The sequence below is a fragment of the Notothenia rossii genome, assembly GCF_949606895.1.
Source record: "Notothenia rossii genome assembly, chromosome: 6".
Lineage (NCBI taxonomy): Eukaryota > Metazoa > Chordata > Actinopteri > Perciformes > Nototheniidae > Notothenia > Notothenia rossii.
This window is the reverse complement of record NC_136909.1, coordinates 68,817,795-68,841,575: the sequence shown is the minus strand read 5'-3', so window position 1 is coordinate 68,841,575 and position 23,781 is coordinate 68,817,795. Positions and strand designations below refer to the sequence as shown.

General features: G+C 37.7%; 1 protein-coding gene across 6 annotated transcripts in view; it reads right to left on the bottom strand.

The window, feature by feature from the left end:
• Window positions 1-17,560, bottom strand: part of macrod2 (mono-ADP ribosylhydrolase 2) — a 418,271-nt gene extending 400,711 nt beyond the window's left edge. For 3 of the 6 annotated variants that reach the window (XM_079688245.1, XM_079688246.1, XM_079688241.1), the window contains exons 1-3: window positions 17,329-17,559; window positions 11,541-11,642; window positions 9,763-9,876 (exon numbers count right to left, since the gene is read on the bottom strand). In XM_079688245.1, coding sequence (XP_079544371.1) covers window positions 9,763-9,876; window positions 11,541-11,642; window positions 17,329-17,365 — 253 coding nt within the window. In that variant the 5' untranslated portion in view covers window positions 17,366-17,559. Of the gene's footprint in view, window positions 1-9,762; window positions 9,877-11,540; window positions 11,643-17,328 lie in introns of all 6 variants that reach the window. The other 3 variants (XM_079688243.1, XM_079688244.1, XM_079688242.1) reach the window with 2 other exon arrangements.
• Window positions 17,561-23,781: the final 6,221 nt, after the last annotated feature.

Genomic DNA, 23,781 nt, shown 5'->3' with positions numbered 1-23,781 from the left:
GTTCTTTAAGGTCAGGGCCATTGCAGTTTAGAGCATTTTGTCATCAACTAGCCGACTATCTCCCAAAACATTTTCTTTTAACATTGCTTGCTTGCAAGTTTTAAAATGTATGTTTGGATTTTTACCTCATTTGTTTGTATATAGGAAAGGCTGCTTTTAACCATGTTTACTACAGGCTTTGCAAAAGAGAATAATAAATGTGTTTTCTGGTTTGGCGCAGTTACTGCTGCTATTAAACAAGACTTTGGTATAAACAGTCTCAAAAGATTCAATGGTGTTAAATGGCCTTCACATTTGAACAGATAGCTGATGGCTGTCCAACATCCAGCAGCAGACACCTACAGTATGACGAGGTCACGGTTTATTAAGATCATGCTTAGAATTGCTACACACCATTTATTTGAAAAGGCAGACAAATATCTAGGACTGTCTTCAATAAATAACCTGAGACACAAAAAGATAGATATTAACACTGATCTGCAAAACGTATTATTATTATTTTTAAAGAAACAGAATAGGATTAAAAACTTTACCACAAAAAGGATTTAGGAATAAATGTTTGGAATTGCTTTAAAGTTTTAAGCTAGGAGAAAAAAACAACAGCCATTGAAAATGGCCAGTTGAGAGCTACTTTGAAGAACATGGCCCCTGGTTGTTCAGCTTTGAGAGAAACTTGTACATGCTCACAAATATTGAATGAACTGCCCTGGGTTATAGGAATTGCATTTTCATTTAAAGCTACTCAGCAAACATCACAGTCTTTCACTCAAGTTGCTTCCAGGCGCTCTCATATAGAGTGATTTCTCTGTTTAGCAAACAGAGAAATAGAGGGGGGGACACAATTTAATATCTACATTAAGCTCTGATGTTTTAAATGGAATTTCAACATACACTTAGTCAAAGTAACATTGCATTGCATTATTTTATTTCTGCTACAACACAGCAATATTATGGATAGCATGCAGTTAGGTTAACCACCTCTCTTCAGATATGTTTCAATTATCAAATGGAAAAGAAAGTAAACACCCTCACAAAATGTATTTCATATTTCTTCTCTCACTTGTGACATTATGTTGCTTATTATCTGCACCATTATCTATATACTATACATAGTAAGCCATTATGGAAAACCTTGCCACAACGCTGGCCTGAAACCAAGTATCTAATCAGTATTTTTGCAAAGGTGCACACTTTTCGGTGCTCTCTGTTTACATGGCTTGCATTTGTTTTTTTCCCGTTGACAGAATTTGCAGGAGTATTAACTTACACTAACATGAGGGAACTGAGGTAAACATGGCAAACAGAAGTAGGGAGAATAAACTAATGTTCAAAGAGGGGTTTTGTGAAGACCAGTGAATCGCCTGCTGACGAAGCGCAGGGCACACTGCCTGGGGATTGTGCAGAGAAACAGTCAGCAGTCAGGGGTTGATTTCTCCAACCCTCTCCTTTCTCCTGCACTTTACTCTGCAAGTAAAGAGCTAGTCTCACCCAGCATCTCCCCACATTTTTCCACAGAATAAAAGAACTCACTCCTTCCTTTGTGCATTAAAACTACACCAGTTCACACATACTTCATCTCCACATCTCCTACAAGGCCACAAAAATTCACAGACACGCTCCAACTTCTTCTATGCTAAAATACCTTTGAAACCTTTGAAACCTTGACTGAGCTCTAACATCAGCATCTCTCTTTTTATTTTGTTTCGAAATGTGTTTGAATTACCAAAACCGGCACAATATTGAGGATGTTTCTGTGTTATTGGAGAAGCAGATGTTGATGCCTTGGAATTTCCAGTTTTCACCTCAAACTGTTCTAAAGAACCATATGTGAAGGGGAAGGAGAAAGACTGGATTCATCCATCTGTAATGCAGCACCAGCACAGTCATCTCACTCCTCAAACTCACTCTGCTCTCAGAGCTAGAGACACTAAGGTAGAGCCACAGTGCCCCCTACAGGTCAGCAGATATATTAGCTTTAGGATCACTGGGCCCTTGCATCTCGTGGTCAGCTTGCTGTGCTTTCGTTTAAAAATATTTACCTGCTTTATACTGTAAAGCAAACCTTGTATTCATTTTATCTAAAATGATTATGTCCTTACCACGCACACACAGGGTTTGTCAAAATGTAAGCCCACAATAAAAATACGAAAATAAGGTAAATATTCCTCACTATTTAAAATGATGCTCAAATGTGTTGTAACATCTTATTTTCAATTCCAATTTCCAAAATGTCCTTTATTGAAGATCCTCAACTTGTGTAAAACAGCTAAGAGAACCAGAAGGCGGTGAGAGGTTCTTTCCTGTTTCAATATCCTCTCAGCTACTCACAGGCCTGATGGATGAGGGCTGGCGTGTGTGCAGCATAAGGCTGGGTGTTTTGAAATGTTTGTTTCAGGACAGGGAGGGGCTGGTGAAACAAAAGGCAAGGGAAGGGGCTAGGAAGAGAAACAGGTATCCAAACAGAGACTTCCTGACCTTGACAACGATGACTTAAATTCTCTGTCTATTGGGTTGGTGAAGACCGGACCTGAATGACAAGGGCTCTTCATGAGCACCGTCAACTGTCTCACTCTCCAGAGATACAAAGTTAGTTTCAAAAATCCCTTCGTGTGAGTGTGGTGTTTTCAAGTGTTAGGGTATGTGTTAGAAGGCAAAAAGTTGGTGTGGGTTTGTTCAAAAACTGTGTAACTGGGAAAGACGGGGAGGCTCATTCTCCCAAACACTCAATATGGTCATAGACCATTAGCAGTTCAAGCAAAGGGAGACATTTCTCTAAGTGCCAGCCGGATACACACTGACAGCACAGATTTAAATAATTACTTTCCATTAGCGACACCTCGTGAAGAATTATTTCTATCTGGCCATGTAGGCACCTGGTCTGCCACAGAGTTTAGGTAAACAATTTTGACATTGACCAAACACACTATCTGCACAGTGGAGAGGGAGTAAATGAGCTGAAATCGGAAGGATGAGAGGCTTGCCAGCTGGTTTGTCACACCCTGATGGCAGGGAAACACTGGCCTTTTGCTGTATCTCTCTCAGAGCTGATACGATTAACTGGACCTTTTAGTGCAAGATCCAATGCAACCCACTCACCGGAGTCATTTCACTGTTCAACAGAGCAGCAAGTCCTCTAAGCCGGGGGCATTGATTTCCATTATTCTGTGTGACAGTGCAACAATCACAAGTTTGCTCAAGAAGTTAGCAGTCCTCTGCCACGGCTTCAAATAAACTGTGTGTGCATGTAGTGTCAATCGGTACTGCTGTGTATATGCAACCAGCACCAGATAAAGAGAGAACAGAGAGAGCCTGAATTGCAGTCATATTGCTGGAGGCATGGCTGCATCACTCAGGGAGGTTATGGCACAGGGTGTGAGTCTGCAGAGAGACGGATAGACCCGACGAGCCAGACTCTCCAGGGGCTGAGAGTGTGCAGCAAATCCTGGCCTGACAGAAAATCTAATGAAGAGAGTATGCTGACAAGATCCCCAAACAGTAAGTAGCAAAACCAAAAGTCATGGGCTTTATCAATCACTTAGGCGAATGGAAAAGCAGAAAGTGAATTGCGATTGTCATTATTCTTCGGCGTGTCATGCTGCAGTCTGGTCTTGATCCGTATGGGGGTTTTGTTAAGACAATCTATTCCATGACAGTAGTGTCGTAGCTTCCCCAACGACATTTTTGACATCCAAAACAAAACTTGGACTGCAAATCAAATTCAGCACTGATTTGACGTTTGCAAAATAGAAAAGAGAATAACATGTTGTTATACATTACATCTAGATATTTAAAAATAACTCTAAAGTTAGTAAGAGTGAAAATTGAAAAGTCTATATTTTCAGAGTCTGTCTATAGACCAAGAACTCGGCATGAAAATAAAAATGTCACATCTACTTTTTATTCGTGCTATGCGGTCTAAAATATTACCAGAGCACTCAGAGTCATTCCCTAATAAATAAGGTAGTGCTCTCCATTAAGGCTTATGTCTCAGAGAAGCATATGATATTTTCTGGACATTACACGCCATTATCCTGCACTGGTGCTGCTCTGCACCAACTCCTGAGGTTTCCAATAAGAAGGAAGGATGAAGCGCAACTACCGCAAACTTCCCTCACCCTTAAAATAAAAGTAAGAAAGACTTTTCTTCCTTCAATAAGAACCTGGTACTTTGCTGATAATATATTCATGCTACAATACATGTTCTTGCATATAGCTGCTGTTTTTCATAACACAGAGATAATGATGGATGATTCAATCATTTTTTTATTGTTCTCAATACAATGTTGCCTGAAATATTCCAAAAACACATCCATGTCTTGTTCTGCTTTCATTTGCACAGATAATTTAACACTGGGGAAAGAAGTTCAAGCGCAATTTAGATTAAATAAAAACGATTTGGAAGGCAATTTTGTCATCTTTACTTGTACCTGGCACAACACTGAAGAACGCTAGAGTCTATCAAGTGGCAAATAGATTCAAGATCAAGAAGTCAAGATCTTATTTAACATTTTACAATGACCAATATTAACCACACAACAACAACAACAAAAGAGTTGCCCCTCTATATGTTACCTTGCTCTCACCATAGATGTACACTGTGTTCTATTCAGTAGCAGGGCCAGGGCACATAGCCTTCTGTATTGTACTTTATTTGTATGCATGATTGACCAAGAAGGTAAACAGTGCTGCCTGTGTGCCGAGCAGCCCCACAGGCAAACAATGTTTGAATGGACTGCAAAAAACGCATAAAAGTCAATCTCCACTGGATCACTGTATTCCGCCCTCCAAGGGTCAATGCTCTCATCAAACCTGTGATGACTGCAGTAGAGCAGCTCCGTACAACTGCATACCAATTGCCTCTCTCGCACTCATCTCAACCCCTCCAGGTTCTTTATAGTGTTCATAACCAGATTCCCTTTGCACACTAAATTGGCTGCTTTAAAAAATGATCTAATACAGAAAGATGGGAAAGGTTTGCAGCGGGTAATGGATTAGGAGGCAACCCCCTGTGCATAATTACCACAGTCATCATGATAGGAAAACTCATCTCCACGCCGTTCTGCTATCTTTACAAACTCATTCTTATCTGGGAGGGATGGTGACACTCAGATGAACTCCATGCACAAAGATGAGGAGAAAAATGGAGTGGATGATCTTGTGTTTGCCATGTAAAAGCAATAGTAATGACGGGCTTTAAATTGAACTTCAAATTTCAGCATACTTTGAACTTTCAGTGAGCCCTGCGATTTTCTATTAAACAAGTCTTGATTAAGTGTGATACTGTAGTCTCTTTCTTCCACTGATCATTGTCCAGTACATTTCCCAAAAAGATATGCCAACAAGTTGGGCTACAAGAGGATCAGGGACATTCTCTGAAATGTGTGAAAAATACTGAACAAGACAGTGGTTTCACTTGCATGCCAAACATTATAGAATTATACATATTATATAAAAACAAAAATTAAATTATGTCTTTACAGAAACTTTTGCATACTCGGGGAATCAATATCTAGAAAAAAAAAACAGTCAGCACTTCAAAGATGAAAGCTTGACAGTGCGCTTGATAAATAGAAATGACATCACTTTTTGAAAACATTATTAGGAGGCTACCAACACTGTATGCAGTGTGGTGGCAGAGAAATGCAGACTCACTATGAAAAGAGGGCCGAGTCGAGCCATCCCCCCCTGCCCTCAACCCATGCACTTTGCCAATCGTGACCACAGCCCCTCCTGTCCTGCACTCTCCAGGCTCTCCCCAGGTAATGGTTAGGTAATGGTCGATCATCGCATTTTAAAGCAGAGGCTAGCCAGTATAGGCATGTCCAGCCATGCAGTAGGGTGGTTTGTGAACTAACTCTCTGAAAGGTCCCAATGTGTTCATTTTGATGGGCTGTCTCCTGAGTAGTTGAACATTGCAAATGGTGTTCCCCAAGGTTCTGTTTTAGGTCCACTTTTATTCTCCATCTACATCAACAGTTTAGGTGAAAATGTGGATGAAGCTACTTTACATTTGTATGCGGATGACACCGTAATGTACTGTGCAGGTCCCTCCATTAAGGAGGCTGGTGTTAAATTACACGCTGTTTTTAACATTATTCAGACTCAGCTCTCGGAACTAAAGCTTCTTTTAAATCTTGAGAAAACCAAGGTAATGTTCTTTTCTAAAGCTAAAAAGACACCAGAGCTTGTTTTAGATATTGTAACTACGCAAGGAATAAAACTTGAAGTGGTTACATGTTACAAATACCTTGGTATCTGGCTTGATGATTGTCTCACTTTTAAACTTCATGTCAATAACCTGCTTAAAAAGCTGAGGGTTAGGCTAGGTTTCTTCTACAGGAACAAGTCCTGTTTCTCGCTTGAGGCCAGGAAAAGGCTAGTCACTGTGACCTTTTTACCTGTGCTGGACTATGGTGATTTGATGTATATGAATGCACCTGCCAATTGCCTGGTCAAGTTAGATGCTGCGTATCACAGTGCACTAAGATTTGTGACAAACTGTAAAGCATTAACACATCACTGTACCCTGTATGCAAGGGATGGTTTGCTTTCACTAACTGTACGGAGGCTCAGTCACTGGTACATTTTTATATACAAAGCCATGTTAGGGAAACTTCCATCTTATATCTGCTCCCTGATCTCACGGAAAATTGTAAGTGGCTACTGCCTGAGATCGAATGCTGTGGTTTTATTAAATGTGCCAACTGCTAGGACTGTCTTAGGGAAGACAGCTTTTAGATGTGCAGCTCCTCTGTCTGTGAATAGTCTGCAAATTAAATGGAAACTGAGCAATCTGGTGCCACTAAATGTTTTTAAAGCTCGGTTGGATGCTACTCAATCGGAAGCTATTGGTACCTGTTTATGTGGATAATTATGTAAATGATGCTGTATGATGTCCTTTTGTTGTTCTATTTATGTTTTTATGTTTCATGTGGAACTACTTGAGCAGGTCTCCCTTGAAAAAGAGATCAATGATCTCAATGGGATTAATCTGTATAAATAAAGGTTTGAAATGAAAGAACACATTCTGTCCAACATCCAGCCAAACAGAATTAAGAAAGAATAAAAAACTCAATGAGCCTAATAATTAAACTTTAATGATGGGCATAAAGCTATTTAACACCCTTTAAAAGCTATAGGCGGCTACCATAACAGCAGCACCAAGCTGGCATGAGTCGCCTCAAATTGCAGACCTTTTCTTCATTGCAAACATATTGCTGCTGTCATGACAAAAGCCGTTTGCACAAATGTTGCTCCTTTGGGTTATAAAGTACATTTAAAATGTTAGGTGAATAATTAAAGACAACATGTCTGCTGCAAGCTAGTAAAACACTGCAGCTTTGCAATCATGTCAATGCAGTCTTAGATAGGAACTCATTAGTTTAGCTTCCATCTTACAAAATGGCTTGTGCAATATAACATAATCAGAACTTTCAATATTTTCGTCTCACATTACAGTATCAATTAATATTCTTATTCTGAATTGCCTAAATTCAGGGACAAAGAGTCCTAACTCTACAATGGGAAGACCAGAAAAGGATTATATGGACATCCTGCTCCTGTACCTAAATACATGTCCACTGATTCAATAGAATCACAGAAGGGACAAATAAGTAGCCTTAATAAGTTGTAATTAGATAAGATGTATTTATTCCTTCTCAGACAGCAACTTTGACATTCAACTATTTGCATAATAGTATCCAGTATTTAAAAATGTGAGAAAAAGATTCTCTGAGAGCTAATTTACTTTTAGGTTAATACTTTCTCATTGCTCAGAAAGTCCCACACTGAATTGAAAGCGGTCCTCCTGCCAACCCTAAATGGAAAAGCAGCATGGGTAAATGGAAGCACTGCAGGCTAGAGATTGGAAGGGCATGAATAGATGAAAGGCAAGAAGTTGAACAAACCATCCAAAGATCTTATCAAACTCTGTGGCCCAGCATCCGCAATGTTTGCAGCTCAGAACTGTGTTAGTCACAAACATTTGGACAAGAGCCACTATTGCCAGAGCTTGTCCAACCTATTCAACTAAGAGTTTGTATTTTAATGCCACACTGTAAAATCATTGTCTATTGTTACAATGACAAAACAACATGGTCTGGAACAATCTATTTATATTCACAACATACTACTGTTGCTGAGCAGAGCGGTTATAGATGGTGAACAAAACTGGGCAGCAAAGCCTACCACTATGTTCTTATCTGTCCAACCACCTGTACAAAGACAACTGGTCCGGCAGTTCAGAAAGAGAAACAGGGGCCGACGGCTGAGACCTTCTGGAAATGATAAAAGGCTTCAGCAATTCCTTGAACCTTTCAGGCCCTCTGACAGCCTGCTAACAGAATGTATTACCCCCTGGCCAAATGAAGCTCAATCAGAGCCTGGACGCCTGGCAGCATTAACTGCTGAAGAAATCTGCCTGACTTTGCTACAATAGTATTCAACGCTTTGAAACTTAAAACAACAATGCACTCTCTGAAACCTCATTTCCATTCCAATATGCGCTATTTTACCATTTTCACTAACACTGTTCACCATATCCACTGCCCTAACCTTGATTAGTTAAGAATAAACAGTAATACCAGTAACACAATGTTCTGGTCTCAGTGACTCTTAACATGAGTAACATATCAATCCAGGCTTTAGAGAAGGCACAAGCCTCTACTCTAGCACCTAATTCACATGAAAGTACATTGACAGCATCACTTTGCGAACAATGGCAATTCACACAGGTAGCTGTTATCATAAAAGTCAACAAAATACAAACTTTTTGAATATATAATATAAGCTCAGAATGCTGCATTTGCATAGGTCAAGATGTTAAACAATTGCCATGACATTTTAGGTATGTCAGGTGTCTGTGCACTAAACAGATTAGTTGTCTGTTACATGATGCTGACAACTATTCAGAATGTCATGTCACCTTAACTCATTAGAATGGGGATTTACATAATGTATTAAATTCATTAGCTTTATCCAACAGAGCAGTCTGTTTTTCACAGCTATTAATCTTGCATAAATTACAGTGTATTGATTTCACCCGAGATGCACCCTGCTTAGTAGACTGTCACTGTAAAGTGTTTATGTGAGTGTTTACAAATACTGCATGAGGAAGGAAAAAATATGATTTAGGACTGCAGAATGCCAAAGAGGACCATGTTTCATATACTGCTTCTATACAGCTTTGATGTGGGGCTATTAAGTCTATAGCTGAAAAATGGCCCCTCAGCATCAGCTGCAGTAGCAACAGGTAAAGTAATCTTTTAGCACCTGTCCTCCTCCGACTGTGTGTAGGTTGTGAGCAGACTGCAGAAAATTACATAACAGCAGCACAAATCAAAGGCTTTCCTTCTCGCCCCAATGATTCTATAACAGCAGCATTGGATATGTGACCTCTAATCATTACAGCACACACATGACATACTCATGACAAATGTCATGAGTATAACTACTAAACCAACATCAATTGAGACATTAACCTTGTGTCTCACTGGGACAGGGTATAGGAAAGACTTGAAAAAACAATGTTGACTAAGAAAATGTTAGTCACTTGATTTCAACCAAAAGGAAGTCAAATCATCAGGAGTAGATGTCCGGTTTAACATTTGCCTCAATAACACTCATCACTTGTGCATTGCCTCAGGAAAATCACTTTGTGAGACTCAACAGTAGAGGGCAGCCAAGGACAATTTAAAAGCAGAGCTGCCTTCAAGCAGCAAACACCATCCAGCAGCTCCCAAAGGTCAAAGGGCAGATCCTTACCAGCATTGACTATGGCATCCACCTCCAAGACGGTAATATCTCCTTTGTAGAGAGATACTTTATTTCTTGGGCCTCCTCCATCTGTCAGCTCCTTCACCTCCTCTTTGTCATTGGCTAAAATTAAAAAAAAGATAACTTTAACTTATTGCATTAATGTAAGCACATTAACATGATTTCTTCCTAGTAGAGTAATAGGGAGTAGTTTCATTAATGGCTTTTAAAAAAGACAAAATCATAAGTTAAACAGGCAGGTGTTGATGAAGACATAAAAGACACAATGCATCCATTATTCCCATTTCATTTATAAAATAAATTCATTTAAATACAATAAGAGTGGACATTAATGTACGTACTGTAATATCATTGGAGCACCATGGATTTTTTATCAAAACATGTAGTCACCTTTGTCCTATTCCTTATTTCATATAGTACACTTTTTAATGATGTGATGCAGTGTTTGATCATTTCTATGAAATAGTCAACGATAAAGATTAAAAGCCTGGAAAGTTTGGACAGGACTATTTTGTAGAGTAACCTCCTTTCAGAGTCGAGCCAAGAAATGTTAATAACCAAGGAGCTGTGAATCAGCAATTCTGTTTCATACTGCTTCTCAGGGAAAATAAATCAGCTAAGATCCTCCCAGACTGCCATCAAACGTTATTATACCTGGTTTCATTTAGAAAACACACCACAGCAGTTGTGTGAATATCACCAAGCACTCCTAAACAAAGTAGCATCAACTTCACTGAACATCAACTGATGACTATGTCTAAATTGAAACATGTTATTTAAAAAAGGCAGATATGATTTAAAAATATATATTGCTGCTGAATATCAAAGCATGCTGCTACTTAAACAAAAAAACAAGAACCCTGTTTTCTGAAACTTCAGAAATCAGGTGTGCTTGTTGTTTGCAAGATTAAACCTGTAAAACAGTTATAGAACAAGCCATAATGCTAATGGCTGTTATTGAGTTACAGTAGCTACTACTAAAGTAACTTTGTAGCATCTCTAGCTATTTTTTAGAACGAGTATTCAAGAACATTCTGTAAATCCTATGAAACTTACTTTTCTTTACACACTGGAACAACAACTTGAGCATTTATTGGTTTGTGGATGTTCTTAAGCTCTGTTATTGTTGGTTGACAACTAACATTGCCAGATCTTTAATTAAGAAGAGTGTTTCTCTCGGTTTTATTTATCGATTCTCTGTGGTTTTTGCATAGTTTATCACGCATTTACAAATCAAATTTCCCCCAGCATCCACATTTTATCCAAAGGGTTTACATTGATGTGAAACCTTTTGTTCCAATACATAAATCTTGGTGGCGTCTAGGTCTTTTTCTTTTTGAGATGGCTTTACTTACTGAGAAATCATGTGTAAAATGGTGCACTGCTTAGTGTAGTTCATTTTGTCTGTCAAGCAAAGTTAACGTTCATAAAAAGGTAAGAAAATGATCATTTGATTGCTTTCTATATATTTCCATATAAATATAAGTATATATATGTATATATATATATATATATATATATATATATATATATATATATATATATATATATATATATATATAGAATATAATATAATATACACAATACAAGTATGGATAAATGCACAATAATGGGCAAAATACTTAAACTTTTTTCTTTTTTAAACAGTGAACCCAGCCACCAGAATGATTGAATACTCATTGGTTTCTGCTTGGCTGTCTCAACAGAGCCATAATGCGTTTTTATCAGCAACACCCAGCTCAGCAACAACAAGCAGTCCTTCTTACGTCTAGTTTCCTCCCTCCAGGCTGGGATCTTGTCCAAAGATATAAAATCTTGACGACGATACTCCTTGCGTCTCTCCTCTCGATCTAGACGGAGCAGTCTCTCTGTGGATGAAAGAAACAATATATTCAAGAGAGAAAAAAGCTGGACCAAATGAAGAATTAAAGAGATAAGAGGGAAATAGACTTGGTACTTGCACCGACAGCTATTAACAAATGAAATGTATTTTCAGAAACGGTCACAAATTAACTGCAAGCTTCTGTGTCTTTTTATGTCCTACCAAAGTTTTCCCAGCATTAGTGCTTGACTTTAACTGACCACCACCAACAGGACAGTTTCTGCTCCTGCACCGATTGAGTCTCACTGCTCCAGCTCCACACCTTCCTGGCTCTCTGAAATGCCTCAATGAAAAATGTGACCTCTAATGAAGTGATATCTAATAATGTGATCCCATTCATACCATTCCCTTTCAACTCTATTAGTCCAAGTTCACAATGAGCAATGGAAGAGGACCCCTGGAGATAGTTAGTCATTTGAGTGTGGCTCAAACGCACTTCAGTAGTGTTGCTGCTTGCCGTCTGAGAGTTCTGAAAACAAGTATTCTGGTTTGATGACAGTCTAGCTAACTTACTACATCAGTGGTTCTCAGCCATGGAGACCCAAACAATGCATGCTCTTGTTCAAATCAGCACCACCTGTTGATTCAACTCATTAGTTCCAATTCTTTTTTGGATGTGGTGGTGTTAAATATTGAAACAGCGTGTTTGTTATAGTAAAACTGTGCATACAGTACCCTTGTGTCTCAAGGGTAATCTCATATGAGAACCACTGCACTATGTAACCCTGTTACTAAGCTTATTCCAATTCTAAACTGTGTGAAAATTGTACTGCTCTGCACCTGCATTAAGTTGTATGTGACTTAGATAATAAACTATCGTTCGCTAACAAACCTAAGAGTGAGACTTTCAAACTTTGTCCATAACGGATGGTTCTACAGTATATTGATACATTGACTTTGTGAGAACTACCAACAATTCAAACATTTTAATAGAACTGTCAACCACCACCAAAACTCCTAATTGTGACACACAACTCTAACCATCTACAGTGGGGCAAAAAAGTATTTAGTCAGCCACCAATTGTGCAAGTTCTCCCACTTAAAAAGATGAGAGGCCTGTAATTTTCATCCTAGGTATACCTCAACTATGAGAGACAAAATCCAGAAAATCGCATTGTCTGATTTTTAAAGAATTTACTTGAAAATAAGTATTTGGTCACCTACAAACAAACAAGATTTCTGGCTCTCACAGACCTGTAACTTCTTCTTTAAGAGCCTCCTCTGCCCTCCACTTGTTAACTGTATTAATGGCACCTGTTTGAACTTGTTATCAGTATAAAAGACACCTGTCCACAACCTCAAACAGTCACACTCCAAACTCCACTATGGCCAAGACCAAAGAGCTGTCAAAGCACACCAGAAACAAAATTGTAGACCTGCACCAGGCTGGAAAGACTGAATCTGCAATAGGTAAGCAGCTTGGTGTGAAGAAATCAACTGTGGGAGCAATTATTAGAAAATGGAAGACATACAAGACCACTGATAATCTCCCTCGATCTGGGGCTCCACGCAAGATCTCACCCCGTGGGGTCAAAATGATCACAAGAACGGTGAGCAAAAATCTCAGAACCACACGGGGGGAGCTAGTCAATGACCTGCAGAGAGCTGGGACCAAAGTAACAAAGGCTACCATCAGTAACACACTACGCCGCCAGAGACTCAAATCCTGCAGTGCCAGACGTGTCCCCCTGCTTAAGCGAGTACATGTCCAGGCCCGTCTGAAGTTTGCTAGAGGGCATTTAGATGATCCAGAAGAGGATTGGGAGAATTACATATGGTCAGATGAAACCAAAATAGAAATTTTTGGTAAAAACTTAACTAGATGTGTTGGGAGGAGAAAGAATGCTGAGTTGCATCCAAAGAACACCATACCTACTGTGAAACATGGGGGTGGAAACATCATGCTTTGGGGCTGTTTTTCTGCAAAGGGACCAGGACGACTGATCCGTGTAAAGGAAAGAATGAATGGGACCATGTATCGTGAGATTTTGAGTGACAACCTCCTTCCATCAAAGGGCATTGAAGATGAAACGCGGCTGGGTCTTTCAGCATGACAATGATCCCAAACACACCGCCCGGGCAACGAAGGAGTGGCTTCGTAAGAAGCATTTCAAGGTCCTGGAGTGGCCTAGCCAGTCTCCAGATCTCAACCCCATAGAAAATCTTTGGAGGGAGTTGAAAGTCTGTGATGCCCAGTGACAGCCCCAAAACATCACTGCTCTAGAGGAGATCTGAATGGAGGAATGGGCCAAAATACCAGCAACATTGTGTGAAAACCTTGTGAAGACTTACAGAAAACGTTTGACCTCTGTCATTGCCAACAAAGTGTATATAACAAAGTATTGAGATGAACTTTTGTTATTGACCAAATACTTATTGTCCACCATAATTTGCTAATAGATTCTTTAAAAAACGGACAATGTGATTTTCTGGATTTTTTTTTCTCATTTTGTCTCTCATAGTTGAGGTATACCTAGGATGAAAATTACAGGCCTCTCTCATCTTTTGAAGTGGGAGAACTTGCACAATTGGTGGCTGACTAAATACTTTTTTGCCCCACTGTATGTTCATTCATGAATGACCCTTATGAAATGCTTCAGGTAAAGTAGAATCCAGACATATTTCTCTTCTACTCAGGAGTCGTTTACAGCCCAAACCAGAATAGTGTCTCTTTTACATCAACATGACAATTGTTTTTGTTCTTGGGGGTATAACAGTTACAACTAGCACATGAACATGATCATATCTTTCTCCCAATGAATGCTGGATGTCTGGCCATATCTGCACAAGTGTATATATATATATATATATATATATATATATATATATATATATATATATATATATATATATATATATATATATATATATATATATATATATATAACAAGGGATGGATCAGACATAAAGACATTATATTTCCCAGGTGTAAAGACAGAAAATAAAAAATGCCAAATGCAGATAACATGGTTAGCTTGCACTGTTAGGTTTCTATATGGAAGTATGTTTAGTGAATATACTGTATAGTTTAGTTTTATATTGCATTACTGGAATAACCTACATTCATGCTAGTATATTTGTTTATGTTAAACAGGAATAAAATATATTTCAAAATACAATAGTGATACATATTGAGATGCTAACTGCTTTTACAATATTAAGTCATTAAGTGTTGTGGTTGCATGAGTTTGTTTGGTTTTAAGATGAACTACTGCTGAGCGGAACAGTTTTGAAAAAATAAACTCAATATAAAGAAATATGTTCCCAATTCTAACTTTTAAACCATCTCTAGTTAGCTAAGCTGCTGTGTAACAAGTTTGAGTCATTCTTGTTATCCCGTTTTGATTTGAAATAAATTCCAACATAAGTAGCAGCTTCCTAATATTTCTCAAAACAACAATGGCCTGTTCTGAAAAAAAAAGTATCATCCTTAGTTCATGCCTCCTAAACCCTCCCCTCTATGAAACAGTTTAAGCAACTGGATTGGAAACAACAGTACACAGAAAAATCCTAATAAATTAGGCTCTCTAAAGCAAAATGTTGACGTCTAAGCTTTGATGCTTTGCATATATAATAACAGAGACTTATAATCTTCCTCTAAATATTAAGGCAGTCGATGCGGACCAAGTTATGAAGAGAAATACAAGGATCCTAAGTGGATCTTATGGCAACTTCCTGCAGTATATCACGCAATAATTAAAAGGTATTCCCGCATTTAGGGATATCCATTCTATCTCTACCGATTTTATCTCCCTCTTGCCCACTCCTGCCATTCCCAAGGTTGCTTTTATTCTACATGGATGAATAAAGAGGCAGTTCTTCTTAGGATGAACACAGCAAAGCTCTCTGGAGTTAAGCGCTTTGTCACTCTGCTGAACAAATAGCTGTTGAAGAAAGCCCAAAGCTTGGATAGGATGCCATGAGAACAGTCTGGGCCCAAAATGTGCTTTATTAAATATGAGTAACACAATTGTGTTCCCAGAGAATAACTGCTAAGTGCCATATTTTTTTTTTCTGTACTTGGTGAGTACTGGATGGGATGGCCCTTCACTCATCACCACCACAAAATAATAGCGATAACAAATACAATTAGATGTGTCTAATTCCATCTCACTTAATATAGCTTTTAACTATTTATATCCAATGTTATCTTATTTAGTTTGGTTTCTTTAAAAAAGTTATCCAAATTCAGAATAGACAGCATCCTGCAACCCTGTATGTTTTAGTCAATTTTTAAATGATGTTCATTTTATCAACCCAATTTACAATCAGGTAACATTTTTAGTAGTACTTCTCACACCAACAGACAAACTCAACAAACTAGTTAAAAAATAATAACATTAAATTCCTTACATTTCAGAGTTTCTCCTATTCACATTTTGACTAGCCTTGATCTCCTCTTAATGCAATTTGAGCTAGAGGGGTGTATGCTCAGAATATGAAATCTGACTTACTTTGATGTTCATTCCATGCTGCTACCTGCTCAAACTGGAAATGGTTAACTAAGATTAATTATTACCTTTGCTCAGAGAATTTAAATGACCATGATAAAAATGTTCCCATACATTTATAAAAAATAAAATTTAAAAAAAGCTTGCGAGTGAACAGGTTGAAAGTGAGACAACTCAACTGCTGCAGTATTTCACATGAAAGACTAGCCGGCATCAAAACTATTTGAATCACTAACTTCTCACGAATATCAGCAATAATTAGAAACAATTGAAGTTCATAATTGAGGCTACAACAATTCTGAACAGAAGCCAGGGCTGGATATTGTCTGAATCAGTAGTTCACTTCAGCAAGTGTAATATTATGGAATACAGTTTGATAAAGTTGAAATACATTGTCATGTACTGTAGGACCACAGGTGGAATGAATAATCTTAATGATGGCTGCTAGTAGAAAGGCCCTTGTGTTATGCATGCTCAGTGAAACATGTGTACAAGGTGGCATAAATTAAATGGAGCTCTCCCTAATTAGTCTGAAAACACCTGTGCTGAACCTACTGGGACAAGTGAACACGTCTACAATGAGAAAAGCTCCACTGTGTCAAGAATAACATATCTTATAAATATAGATAGAGTTCAGTTAGCATAAATTCCTTGAGAACAACAGGTATATCCTGTTCATGTTTCTGAAACTGAAATAATTTGGAGTCATAAAAGCGAGTCTCAGTGTTATGTGTCATGGGCAACTTTCACTTTCATTTCGAAAGAAATTATTAAGCACGTCTTAAACCTGTATACGTTATGTTTCTTTGTTTTGCTACGGCGTGTCTGCTGCTACAGGAATATGATGTAGCAGAGAAGTAGAGGGAGCTACTGTTGGTGTATCACACAGGTGGAAGGCAGGATATGTTGGTTATGAGTAGTCTAAGGGGCAAAAATATGCGGGAGCCTTACGTTTAAGCTAATAATCAGGCAAGAAGCACTATGTGAACACTGTTGCTGCGAATGTCAAACATGCATTACGGCAGCTAAACAGAGGCGCACATCATTATAACATCTGTACAGTGACCGTGTTTTGTCAACCGGATAGTCTAGATAGTAAAGTAGTGTCACGGCAACACGGAGAAGACAGAAAGAGTGGCTGTCCATTTACTGGCATGGTTGAATTCATGCTGTCTGCCATAGAGATGATGATAGCCCCATTCTCCCCAAAACATGCCTTACCTTTTTCAGTCTTCCAGTCCTTTTTCTTTTTGCTCATGCTGCCGGAATGGTTTGACTTCGAATGGTTGTTTTTTGAGAGTGACAACCCCAGGCTAACAGTGAACAGTGCTCAGGGGAAAAACTGGAATGTAAACTGCAACAGCCTCTGGACGGTTGTCTCACCTGTGAAGCTGTCAAATTTCTATGGACCTCAGCCGGTTCAACCTACCGTGAGTGCGCCGTAAATTATGTGTACGAATTCCGGCTTTATGATTGGATGTGGAAAACGGGGAAGTGGGCACGCGATTGGTCTGGCCAATGAGTCAATCATATAAGGTCCGCGCGCAGGGGAGGCAGGGTAGGTTGTTTCCGGCGGTGCATCCTTCTGGCGTGTGAGGTGTTTGGCTAGTAACGCCGGGCCACTCGGATGTAAACTGCACAGAGTTGAGTCTGCTTTGAGTCACTGCAAGTAAACAGTCCTGTAAATAAATACAAATATATTTTCTTTATATTAGGTTTGTTTTGTAGGCTATAAAACTGTGTTTTTAGCAGTATTTTGAGTAAAGATGTGGTCACATTGCAGAGAATAGTGTAGGATGCAAGTTCATTGAGTGATATTATAATAACATACTATAATCTCTTAAATCGATCTATTCCTTTGGTTAATCCTTTTTTTATATTAAACTGTAATGCTAAAGTAGGTTTAGTTGCATGATATGTCCAGATTTGAATGATGGTGAAATACTTTGCATTTTGGCAACACAGGCACAGTTTTGAGAATTATTTTGACAATTAGTATCTGAATGATCTATTATTATGACATTTTAATAATCGTGACCAAAAACACTAAAGGACATAGATGCATGGTAACCTAGCCCCTTGTTTGTGGCAGAGGACAGATTCTCGCAGGAAAGACAAGATAGGACCAGTAAGTCCAGGCTGTCATAGAGGCTGGTTCCAGAGACCACCGTCTGTCATGTGTTGTGGTAGCTCTGCTCTGGTCTAGACCCATCTGCTCCTGAGCCCGCTGACATTATCTGACAGTGGAAAATGTCTTTCATCCAAGCTGTACTCTGATCCAGATTTAGTCAAATGTAGGGTTATTTTACTGAAATATATCCAGATTTAATGTCAACAGTATAGCTGGGTGAAAAGGCTTTTCTTAAACACAATTATAACACTTATAGCAAAAGGACAGTATAGTTGGAAGCTACGTTCCTTCTCCATTTATCATATATAAAACTCAAATAACCAATGAAAGTGAATTGTGTTTCCCAGGACCAGGGTTGTAAAATTGTCTTACAGTGTTGATGTTTCATATTACAGTCAGATTAAAGATATTTATCTCCTTGAGCTGCTTCACTTTTTGGGATATGAAGACAAATTAATTAGCTCTCCCATCTGGCACAGAAATATCTCATTTGTCCTTGTAATATATTAATTAGTTTCCACTATCTATTATGGATTTTCAAAATATTAGCATATTATACAATTTCGGTTCTAATTAAAACCACAATGAGGCAGCTGCAGAATTGTTTAAGCAAGAGCCCTGGAAATAGTAAATACAAGTAGATTTATTTATCCTATATTCAAACAAAGATTAGATTTGAATGAAGTAGCTATTGCAGTCTTACATCTGTAACATTCACCTTAAACCACTAGATGGGGATCTTGTAACATTATTAACAGCAGAACTCAAAGTAATTATGTTGAAGAAAGCCATGAGTAATGGTCAGAGTTGCCATTAAATACTCTGAAAGAGGCTTGGGATTTCTAAACTAAACTTAGCCAATAAAGTTAGTTTAGATGTTTCATTGAGGCATGTAGGGTTTGCTGCTTTTAGACAAACTTGCTATAGATAATATCACGCTCTCTCAGATCTTTATATCTAAAAATGGGGGGCAAATTAAAAAGGAGACCACAGGATTCACGTTGAGGCTGCTTCTGTCAGCAAGCCTCCCCCCTTGGTTAAGTGTCTTTATAGAACATGTAAACATTGTGAAGCCCTGACCTCTGACCTTTTTGTTTTTACCTTTCAAGTAAGGCATGATATATTTATATTTGGCTTGAGCAGACTTAAAAAGTCAAGCATTCTTTTTTCGCAATCAACTTGTTATAAGATTATAGACCCTACATTTACTCACTCACAGGTGTTTTCACTTATGTTGCCGGATTAGAACCATTAGAACTCATCTCACCTGTTTATATTCTTGCACCTATTACAATGTTATCAATCTTATTGATCCACAGAGTTTTGTGATATAATATTATTTCAAGCTCTCCCCTGACTAGATTTCTAATCATCCAGTAATTGAAAACACCTGTGAGAGTGTCATGAAAAATGGGCTTCTTGTTACAAATAACTAAAGTGTTACAGTGGACTTTACAGGCTTTTTGTTTCTTTAACTCTGTGATTTAAATAATGAAATACATTGTATTTAGTTTGTTCTAGATACTGCATGTAAGTATTTGATAATTGTTGTTCAGTCATTGTTCAACAGGTGTAATGCAGACAACATGCTGTCTGATGAGGAGAAATCATATAAAACTAAGCGGGCTGTTCACAGTGACTGGCTGATTGTTCAGGGCAGAATCTGTACACTCCAAAGATTCAAGGATCTATTTGTGTAAGAGTGCGTAGGCGATTGTTATTGTCATGGTTACAGCACAAGGAGATTAGGCTGTACCTACAAGTGACTAGCAAGAACACTGCAACGCCTAATCTCTTGTTAGCTTGATACGTATGTTTTTCATATCCCACTGAGAATCATAGCAACATAATTACAGCAGGCAACACAATTGTCTACAGAGAAATGTACAAAATGACCTGTAACTAAAAGTGAGCCCAGGGGCTAAGGGAATCATAATTATAGCAATTGTTGTTTATATGTGTTCTTATGTCAATATCAGTAAATCCTTTGATGGCTTTTTAGTGACGATTTGGTTTGGTAAGTGTCTAAAGGGATTACCATCATGTCTGTTCTCAGTTGTTGCTTAATAATAAAACACATGATTTGTTTGGCATAGTAAATGGTGGATTTAGAGTCATAGCTCAATCCTGTGATGATGTAGACTAAATACTTCTAATGAATAACTAGGCTTAAGATATTTATCCTCACTCTTGAGGCGTTCAATGGAGGACTATACGTGTTACTGTTTTTCATATCTTGCCAATGACAATAGGAGTTCTATAAATGAAAGCTTCAGATTAGGTTTGACTGTAGCAGGTCTGTAATGGGGATTTCTGGGAGAGAAAAATATTTCTCAACCACATTGCATACTGAAACATTTTAAACTGAGCACGATTTTTCACATTCATTTGTAAAAATACTTCTTAAGAAGTTTGAATGTAGAGTCATTAGAGATGGAAACAGTTTTGAAGTACTCCTGCACTGAGATCTGTGCTGTGATCACTGAGTGCTTTCTTTGACAAAATGCCAACTCTGAACATGAAAACACTACAGTTTGGTGGGTTTTGTGGGTTCTTTTCAACCTTCTCGATCAAACATGTGTCTGCCCATATCATCCATTGTGTGCTGTCTTATGTTATGTTCATCTGTCTCACAGATGTGAATAGCGACTTACTACTCTGATGAAAGGGGCCAAAATCCTTGTGGAAGTATACCTCGATAGACTCTAACTCATTATTATGAAGACTACGCCTCTTTACATTAATTATGGTTGTTTCTATTAAGTATTGTCAGTACTTGTCATTACATGAAAAAGTCATACACATGCCTCATACATTCGATTTAAATAGTTGATAAAGTGTGCATTGTAACCCTGACTGCTCCTGAGATGTGTACAGCACACTAATACTAACCTTTTTTCTTAAAACTCCTCTTGTGTGTTAGGATGAATAGGCTTCTGCCCTGTAGGCTACTGTATCTCATAATAAATATTTTTGTTTCATAACTCTATTTTCCTTCAATATTTATTATTTCTATATGTTTGGCCTCAAGTTGTATTCATGATAACTAGTATGTTTTGATGCAGATCAAAATTGCCTCAAGTCTTCAATTTAGCTGTAAGAGTGATTTGTCATGATATGCAATGTGATGCACTGATGTGAATATAGTGGTTTACTTAGTGGTTCTTTGTTTAGTCTACATCCCTAGAATTGGTTTGGGGTTTGATTAAAAAAGCATCACACTTTTCCTGCAGGATTCCTGTGGCTTGTAGCTTTTGCTAAATGTGTCGCAACGGCTCCCTCTGTTTATTTTACTTTATTTGATAAAGCCCCTTTCCAGCATGTCTCTTCGCACCACAGCGTGCCTGCCTTCTGCCTGCTCAAAGCAGCAGGAATTCTTTCCTGATCGCTGGCTGAACCCATGTTGAATATATTTAGTGTGGATAGATGTTCAACATGTTCAGATGTTCAAAGCACATGCACTAAAGTTACCTAAACTGTTATGGCTTCTATGTATCAACAGTTTTCTTTGCAGGATAATTCTGTGTACACTAAGTTTGTATGTTATTCTGTATTTGTTCCTGCTCATTAATTCCTTTATAATTCTATGTTTAAATGTTGCAACTGCTCAATTTCAGGGAGCTGTATGTTTTTATTGAATGTTTTAAAAGCCCGACTCCAAATCTATGTTGATGGAGTAGATTTGTCTTGTGGCCGTGATATTTTAATTTTATATTTGTGTTAAGTTAATGTTGGTTAATAGTGATTGAATTGTTTTACAGCAGACCCATGGGTTAATATTCACTCATACTTTAATACTTGTTTCAATAGAGCAACATTTACCATTCCAGTCATGCCACTGTTACATTTTTTATTATGACTGATGAGATTTTATTTTTTATTATGACTGCTGACATTGTACTTATTGAGTATCCAGACTTAAAGGTTCAGTGTGTAGTATTTGAGATTTTGGGGTATGTTATCTTTTAGCAAAAATTACATTTAATGTTGACAAAATAAAGTTTAATTGTATTGTATTTTAGTTGTGTGATTTGTGCTCAATGTATATTAAATGCATAGATTATTAAAAAAATGTAGGTAACATTTTTCAAAAGTAAATGAGTAACAATTACATAATTAAAGTGAGTAATATAACTTCAAACAAATGAGTAATTCAAAAATGTTAACAGAAAGAATATGATACAATCTACTTATTTACTTCATAACAGTAACTATTACCGATATATAAGATTTAATTAATCATTTGATAACATGTTCCTCTCCATGAAGAAAATAATTAGACTTTACTTAATTAGTTAAAATAAATATAACGTGTAACATTATTAAGTAAGATTTACTTCATATCTTCACAAATGTTATGTCTGGTGATAAGTACATTTGACTTGATACTGTAAAGTAAGTGCTACTTGATATTACAGCAGTATAATATACTTTAAAAAGGTGAGTGCAAATACTTACTAGGATTTAATCAAGTAGAACCTACAAGTCGTTTCTTTCAGCGTTGAGCCTGCAGTTTTTTTTTTTCTGGATGTGACTTCCAATCCCTAAAAAAACACAATACAACACAATAACCAAATCATTCAGTAGCAGTCTGGTGAATAATTAAAACACCTTTCCTGTCTCATAATATTAGCTAATATAGCAACCAAAATGAATAAATGTTGATGTATTTGTTTTTAAAAGTTATGGAGCTCTAAAAATGGTATACTGTTGCTCAGAAAAAGCCAGTGCGAGTCTCAATCTGTGTCAAGAAGAAGAAGAGCAGAAGGCCTCATATATATAATGTCAGTAGTCTGTGTACTCACAGATAACACATCTATAAAACTGCCTGCCACCATCAAGTGCAGCAAAAAGAAGTTCACTCCGAGATTTCATAGCATTCAGTACGAAAGCAAGCACCTAAAGGCGAGCTGGCCCCTCTTCAACACTCTGCTCTGGTCCCATGCTCTCATCACATTAATTGCTCAACAGCACTCTTTCATCTCTGTTGACTTGATCCAAAGAAAACAACATTACACTGCAGTGCACTTTATGATTAAAGAATGTACATACCACTTCTACTTGGAACATAAACATAAAAAGCGCCTGTTTCAGATCATGATATCGGTATGGTGTTGAATGAGTTATGAGCTGAACATATCATTTTGTTTAAATATCTGTACATTTTAGGGATGTAACGATACCAAAAACTCACGGTACGATAATATCGCGATAACAAGTCCACGGTACGATATTTATCGCGATATTGAAAAAAAAAATTTTTTTTTTTTTTTTAAACATTTATTTTGACATTTATCTATATTTTACTTCAAAAAATTAATCTGATTTGTACAGCATTTTAGTAGGATAGTAGTATTTTAAAGTGTACAAAATATAATAATCAGACCCTGCAATAAAATAAATCTAGTTTCACTTTAGTTTTTCAAGTACATGTAACTCAACTCAAACTCACTAACTCAGCATCATCAGAAATATGAGCATGTCCACATTTCCAGGTAGAAGCTGGGATGTTTGGGCATTTACAATATCCCCTGCTGTGGAAA